The 8,270-nt window shown below is 39.7% G+C and overlaps 1 protein-coding gene across 2 annotated transcripts in view; it reads right to left on the bottom strand.

Moving 5' to 3' along the window:
* ogdhl (oxoglutarate dehydrogenase L) overlaps window positions 1-4,855 on the bottom strand; it is a gene marked incomplete at both ends in the record, with an annotated part of 83,246 nt that extends 78,391 nt beyond the window's left edge. Inside the window, 2 exons of one of the 2 annotated variants that reach the window (XM_084076439.1) lie at window positions 48-218; window positions 4,640-4,855. In XM_084076439.1, coding sequence (XP_083932565.1) covers window positions 48-218; window positions 4,640-4,855 — 387 coding nt within the window. The remainder of the gene's footprint in view (window positions 1-47; window positions 219-4,639) is intronic. The other variant, XM_084076440.1, reaches the window with a different exon arrangement.
* Between the last annotated feature and the right edge of the window lie 3,415 nt (window positions 4,856-8,270).

Below are 8,270 nucleotides of genomic sequence, written 5' to 3'. Positions count from 1 at the left end.
AAATGAATGGGATTTTAATGGTCTCTAGGCAAAGTGAGTCCTCGTACCTGATAGGCCCGTATGAGCGTGTGCACGGCCAGGTGGTCCTCCACCACCTTCTGGGCGGCGCCGGGGGTCCGGGACATGGCCCGGCCCTGCAGCAGGGCGGAGGGCCGTCTCTCGTCCGTCTGGCCAGCCGGAGCGGCAGCCTGGGCGCTCCGGAAGAACGTGTCCCAGGACTGTATAGGACACATCCATCAGACAGAGAGACACACACACATCACTTTTACAACTCAGCAGTGGTGGAAAAAAGTTCTCAAAATGTTTTACTTACGTAAAAGTATCAATACTGCAATGTAGAACTCTGTTACAAGTAAAAGCCCGGAATGGAAAATTGACTTGTAAAAGCACAAAAGTATTGGTATCCAAATGTACTTAAAAAGTACCAAAAGTAAAAGTACTAAAATGTTTGAAAATAGCAGATCTACAAGCTCACAACGCGTCGCCGTTGTGAGCTTGTAGATCGGCTATTTTCAAATCGCCTAGGTATAAAACAGGGCTAAAGTGGTTAATGTGTGTTTTATAATGTAATAATTTATATCTGAAAAGTAACTAGTAACTAAAGTTTTCAAATGATTGTAGTGGAGTAAAAGTACAATATTCGCCTCTGATATGTAGTGGAGTAGAAGTAAACTACTAAGTTTTACTTCCAAGTACAGTACTTGAGTAAATGTACTTTAGTTACTTTACACCACTGCAACTCAGGCAGAGAAAACTAGAGTTGATACTGGAGTTGATACCGATGCCAGTATCGGCTAAAGCTGCCGATAACTGCCTAAAATGCTGGTATCGGTATATATGCCAGTCTATGCCGATCCGATACCACGTCATTTATCACAATATCATGAAATGTAATAATAGTACTATATTTTGATTGCTTCAGTTGCACTACTGAAAAGTTGCACTACTGTTTTACACTCTTACTGTACTATTTACTTTATTATTTTACTAACTTGTAGCGGGCACTGTTACGGCCCTATGTGGCCTCATATTGTGTTTTAAACCCTTTGAGTGTTTTCAGTGCCCTATTTTGGTGGAGTGGAGATTGGAGGAGTGGCGTGGTGTTTGGAGACACACCTGGGCCTCATTCCTCAATCAGCCCAGCCAGCATAAAAGCTTCGGAGAAGCTCCTCATCAGCCCTTTTGCCATCCGTCATCTTCATGTGCTGAACCCTTTTTGTAGCTAGCATCTATTCCTGTTTACTGTATCTGTAGGCTGCGTGCCATGCCTTATGCGTGGTGCTTAAGGTAACTTTAATACTTAGTGTTTGAAGTACAGACCAGGGAATGTTTATGTTTAGTTGGGGAGTGTGTGGACTGTCATTTTTGTTTTAGTTGGTTTAGTTTGATTCATTTTCAGGTAGGGTGGAGTAATAAATGTACACTTTTTTCGTTACCTGTGTATGTGCCTCTAGACTCCATATAAGGTCGTAACACTTAAAAAAACCCAATATTTATTCCTTGATCAGTGGTTCTCAAACTTGTTTTATTTTCAAGGACCCCCATAACCCTGAGAGTACACTAACAGTAAAGTGACAATTTCATACCAAAAAAAGGACTGCCAACAAATACTATACTATAAAAACTGGTCTTAACAAAATATAAGAAAGAGGCAAACATTTTGAAAATGGCGGATCTACAAGCTGACAACGTCTCGCAACACAAGGCGTCATAGATCGGATATATATATATTATTGATTTCAGCTGTTCCAATTCCAAACATGCAAACACGACCTGCTTTAATTACTTCAGTCTATATTAGTAGCTTAAATGATTTGTAAAAGTTAACATAAGTAGCCTATAACTAAATGCATTTGAAATTAAATAGACATTTTACTTTTCAGGATTCCAATTCCAAAATAGGAAAAACAAATTCAGTATTCCAATGCAAAAATAGCAGATCGACGCGTTTTGAGCCTGTAGATCGGCTATTTTTGATACTTTTGTGTGACATAGAATGGCAAAAAAATAATTAATTTACGAAAAAAGTTAAAATACGGACATAAGAGGTGTCTGCCCAACACTATATCGTGGCTGTCCGGCAGGAACCAGCTAACTCAATTTTTTCCATAAATCAGTGCTATTGAACACCCTTTACGTCTGTGTGTTGGTAAAAAAAAATATTGAACCAGTGAAAAGCATTAAAAAGAGCTTCTGACAAAACCAGCTCTCTGCTAAACCAGCTAAGTCCACCGGAGTTAGCTGGTTTTGCTGACTCCAGGCTCAACCCCCTTTTGACCTCCAACCTCATTGTGAGCTTGGAGGTCCATTCAGCTGTTCTTATCAATGATGAACAAAACCTCCTAACTCCATTTTTTTTTTTCATTTCCTGAAAAATGAACATTTTGGAGTTAGCTGGTTGCTGCCGGACAGCAGAGATATGCAATGTGGCCCTCTGGAGTGAGTGTGGAAATATAGTGGCCCTCTCCATCATCAAAGTTGCCCACCCCTGCTCTAGACTAATAGCTCTATTGGGAAGACGTGAAAATGTAAGACGGTTGCTTTGAGTGAGCATACCGACCGGACCGGCAAAGGAGGGATCTGCAATAGGCTCTATTCACAGCAGCCATATTATGAAGAAATTCACAGGTGTTACCAATGATACTAATGAAGGCTCTGTTCCATTCTGGTCAAACAGAGTCAGGGTGCTGATGTTGTGCATGTTGGCTCAATGGAAACACTCTGCTACACCAGTTGGTCTAAAGTTGGGGTCCAGGGACCCTCATGGGCTTCCAAATGGCCCCTTACGGGTGTGTAACTCTGAGAGTGTACAAATGGAACCAAATGGACCCGTAAGGGTGTACACTCTCAGAGTTATGGGGGTCGTGGAAACCACTGTGCTACACTAAATGGAACAGAGCCTTCATTAGTATCATTGGTAACACCTGTGAAGGAAGTGATAATATGGCTGCTGTAAAGCCTGGAGAGATGACTGAGCGAGGCTTGGACAAGAGTCACTGCTATGAGCTTTTAATTGGCTAAGAGTTCTGACATCAGTGGATGACTTTGACCACTTGAACGCGTCCCTATTCTGGGCATGTCATCATATAGGCGTACATTCAGGGGGAAAAAAGCATATCTACAAGCTCGTAGATCAGTTATTTTCAGCAAAGATATTTTCGTGAAGAGGGGAAAAGAATGGAGGGGCCAAGTACAGACCCCTGGGGGATCGCGGTCAATAGTGTTTAAGTGTGTAAACAGAGGCTTTTTCCAAGGCTGTTAGCCTGGCTGCTGCAGTAATGCTTACCTTTATGTTTTATTGTATTTTTATCTATTGATAGTGGTCTGTGTTTTATTTGCTTTAACCTAAAGCTTGCCGGCAGTGGTGGAAAAAGTACTCAAATGTTTTACTTAAGTAAAAGTATCAATACTGCAATGTACTGTAGAAGTACTCTGAGACAAGGAAAAGTCCAGAATTATAAATTTACTTGAGTTAAGTATTGGTATCAAAATGTACTTAAAGGGTAAGACCACTTTGGTAGAGGTTTGGGTTGTGTATTTACCTTGCCATGATGTAACTCCAAAGGTGGGCAAGAAATAAAAAATAATTGCTGCATTGATTAGAAATTGATAATTCAAAATATGCTCCTCATTGACTTACATTGTACGGTAAAACTGCTCTCAAAGTCACTCTTTTAGCACATAAATGAACCCAAACATAGCTGATTCAGACAATAAAGAGCATCACCAAACCCAGTACTGTTTTTTTTTTTTTATAAAAATGTCAACTTCCTGTTGATTTTACTATTTGGAGATCTGGATCCGGATCCGCCGATCCAGTCCGGGTTTTCTACTTATTAAAAATGGCAAAATCAACAGGAAGTTGACGTTTTTATTTAAAAAAAAAACAGTACTGGGTTTGGTGATGTTCTATATTGTCTGAATCAACTTTGTTTGCGTTCGTTTTTGTGCTAAAAGAGTGACTTTGAGAGCAGTTTTACTGTACAATGTAAGTCAATGAGGAGCATATTTTGAATTATCAATTTCTAATCAATGGAGCAATTTTTTTTTATTTCTTGTCCACCTTTGGAGTTACATCATGGCAAGGTAACTACACAACCCAAACCTCTACCAAAGTGGTCTTACCCTTTAAAGTGACAAAAGTAAAAGTACTAACATGTTTGAAAATAGCAGATCAACAAGCTCACAACGCGTCGCGATGCGACGAATTGTGAGCTTGTAGATCGGCTATTTTCAAATAGCCTACAATAGGTATAAAATAGGGCTAAAGTGGTTATTGTATTTTTTATAATGTCAAAATATATATCTGCAAAGTAACTAGTCACTAAAGTTTTCAAATAATTGTAGTGGAGCAAAAGTACAATATTTGCCTCCGAGATGTAGTAGTGGAGTAGAAGTGAAAGTATTAGACAATTGGAAATACTCCGGTAAAGTAAAAGTATCTCAGAATTGTACTGTACAGTATAAGTGCAGTACTTGGGTAAATACTTAGTTACTTTACACCAGTGCTTGCCGGGTTAAATAAAGGCAAAAAAAGAAAAAAGAAAGAAAGAAAAGAAAACAAGATTCACTTATTAAGATTATTAATAAGTGAATCTTTGTTGTTTTGTTATTAAGATTAGTGATGTGTTGCCATCACCTCATGCACATTCTTGTGGTCCTCCAGCCAGGCAAAGTACATCTCCTCCACATAGCCAGAGCTGCTGGCCAGGGCCGAGGGCACGGCAGCCTCCGAGGAGCAGCCTCTTCTGGGGTCAAACACCCACCGCCTGGTGAGCCCTCCTCCGGACCCTCGCAGCATGCAGCGGAGACCCCCACCCTGCAGGACCCCCACTAACACACGCAGCTGACTCATGGCTGGAGAGAGAGAGAGAGAGAGAGAGAGAGAGAGAGAGAGAGAGAGAGAGCGAGCTTGAGAACCACTGTGCTACATAAATGGAACAGAGCCTTCATTAGTGTCATTGGTAACACCTGTGACGGAAGCAAGGAAGGGGCCCAAGAACTTTGTGGATGGACAGAGGTTACATAAATCCAATGATTAGCCTACTTCACTTAGCACTTGTCAAATCAATACAGCGACAACACATACTGTAGGCCTACTGTAGGTGAATATTATGTTATCCACTTAAAGTTCTTATAATACACTGCTCTGCAACTTTTATGAAAACGTGGGCAATTAAGTTAAGCCTGAATCACTTCATAAGACTACATATTTTTCTAAAGTTATTTGTTTTGTTTGTCTGGCCACCCAGCAAAGCATGCTCTCCAGACCATAAGTTTAAAAGTATTACTATTATATACATAACAATAATTATTTTTAACAACCTGCCATTCTTCAGTTGAAAGAGCTGTTCCTACATTTTCAGTGTATTTTCTGTGTTGTTTATCATGAAGTAGTCTCGCGTAGCCAGACCCCACAGAAAATGAAAAACAGAATCTGTTCTTGAGAGATTAATCATGAAGCTACCTGTACAGTACAGTAGCCGGCTGTTAGGCTACAGTAGGCTGTGTCATGTCAGCTGGAACACACTGCACTCTATTAGCCTGCTTTAATGTATAGTGGATCAGTGTAGAATAGATTCATTGTATTCGTTGTTTTTGTATAAGGTTATAAACAAACACAATTGCCAGTGGTGTAAAGTAAATAGCCGATCTACAAGCTCACAAATGCATGGTGATGTGACACATTGTGAGCTTGTAGATCTGCTATTTTCAAAAGATTTTTAAACATTTGGGACATTCTGCATAATGAGTATACTGTGTATAGGCTATACTTTCTACTTTCGGTACTTCAAGTGTAGGCCTATAGCCTACATTTTGATGACAATACTTTTGTAAATTTAGAATTCCCGACTTTAATTGTAACATATAGTATTTCTACATTGCAGTATTGATACTTTTGGATATAGCATAGCTGGGCACACTAGCTCTGTTACATAGCCTAGATGGAGTTGACAGGCTAGCACCAGACCTAGGTGGGCACTAGGGACATCTGAGCACCTCGATGTAAAATTGGCTATTTTGTCCAAAATGTTAAAACATTTAATATTTGAAAAATGGTCTAAATGATGTGAACATGCATGGTTATCAGACTTAATTTTATCCTTCAACTTCTTGTTTATGCCCCAAAATGTCTGGATATACATGGTTTGTAGCAATTGTAGAAATATTGTCAGATGTTTAAGCATATTTTAATCATGTATACTTTACTTTAGACCATTTCTCTATTTTTATTTTTTTTTATTTTTTTTACATTTTGGACAAAATGGTCAATTTTACATCGAGGTGCCCAGATGTCCCAAGTGCCCACCTATCCTGTTAGTTACCTTTTTACTTAAGTAAAACATGTGAGTCTACTTTCTCCACCGCTGAACAGAACAAGGTTATAACGGGCCGGCCTGTGTACAGTGTCTCAGTGGAGGAGGAGACAGCTAATAGGCAGCATCGCAATTCAAAAGTGATCGCGCTGCAGGATCTATAATATTCTAGATCTACTTGTGTTCCTCCTCGCATATACAGTTAACTAAAGGCTATAGAGGCGTTATTCTCTCACCTTTTCCTGCAAGATGCTGGGTCGTTTCCCTTAAAAACAAGAGCAACTATATATAGCCTAAAAACAGCAGAGGCTACATCGATCAGTACCTAAACATTGCTATTTGATCTAGTCTCTCTCATGTACTGGTATAAGTAACGCTGCTGTGACCGTTAATCCCTCACCGTCAACATTAAATCCTCATAATCTCCTATAGATCTGCTGCAGTCCTGTCTGTGTCCATTGGAGAAGCGCTGGGCTGGCTGTGTGTCTGTGTGTCGCAGTGGTGGGGAAAAAGTAGGCTACTCATGTTTTGTACTTTTGAGTAAAAATATCAATACTGCAAGATGTCTATGGCTACTCTGTTGAAAGTAGTCCCGTATCCAAAATGTACTCGAGTAAAAGTACTGAAGTATCTGAAGTAGTATTGAATATACTTAGTACTAAAAAAAAAAATTGTGCTGATTGTGCAGAATGTCCAATTTCACAGGTCCAAAATGTAATGAGAAAAATATTTTGAAAATAGCAGATCTACAAGCTCACAATGTGTCACAAAGCTTGTAGATCTGCTATTTTCAAATGCCCAAAATATAGGGCTGAGGTGGTTAGTGTTTTTTTTTTTAGTGTTTTGATAATAATCAAAATCTACAAAGTCCTAAAGTTTTGAGATGTAGTGGAGTAGAAGTAAAAGTAATGAACATTGGAAATACTCCAGTAAAGTAAAACAAATTACCTAAAAATTGTACAGTACTGCTTTAAAATGTCACCTGGCAAATGCACTATAGCTTAGCATACCTTTACCTCTGTTTTATTTACTTGTCACTAGACCATACCCGGTGAAGGGCGCAGGCGAAAGTAGTTGCAAAGTTGGGGTTAATGCACGTCCTGTCGCGCGGTTTCTCCCCCGCGCGCGCCCCGTCGTGGCGCCCCCCTATTTTGGGGTACCAAAAGCGTGGGACAAAAAAATCCAAAAGTGAAAAAGAAAAAAGAAAAAAATGCAACATTTCTTTTTTATTTTCCTGGGGGTCCCCGCGCACCCCTGTGGAACATGGCGGACCCCTTCGCCTGTTTTTTTAATATTATAGGAGGGTGTTGTGATGTATTTCATATAAATGTAATTTCAGTAATGCATTGAAGCTGGTATTGAGGCGGTACTAAAAGAGGCGGTACTAAAAGAGTATTTGTAGTAGTAGTATTTACTCATTTGGAGTACTCTTAAGTATTGTTACTCAATGTATTTTCTTGAAAGTGTTTTTAATGACTTTATTAGCTTTTTTACAGATTTTTAAGTATTTTTACTGTTCTTATCAACTTTTAGGTATGTGTAGTGTATTCATCAATCTTTAAGTGTTTTTACTCTTTTTTTCAACTTTTCAGTACTTTTAAGTATTTGTACTCATGTTGAGTACTCTGAAGTATTTTTACTCAAGGTATTTGAGTATTCTCTCCGTCCCTCTCTCTCTCTCTCTCTCCCCATCTCCCTATTTTCACAACGCATCGCGAGGCGTTGTGAGCTTGTAGATCAGCTATTTTCACAACGCATGGCGACGCGTTGTGAGTTGATGATGCAACCTTTATTGTGAAGGGCCGACTGGAAGAACGTTCATACAGGTTGTTGATAAGATGTTTAACGTAGCTGTTAGCCGTAGCATGCTAATTGCTAACGCTACCCAGTTGCAAATTTGGGGTTAATGCACGTCCTGTCGCGCGGTTTCTCCGCCGCGCACGTCCCCGCGCG

The sequence above is a fragment of the Gymnoscopelus microlampas genome (assembly GCF_963454915.1).
Source record: "Gymnoscopelus microlampas genome assembly, chromosome: 13".
NCBI lineage: Eukaryota > Metazoa > Chordata > Actinopteri > Myctophiformes > Myctophidae > Gymnoscopelus > Gymnoscopelus microlampas.
This window is presented reverse-complemented; position numbering and strand designations above follow the sequence as displayed.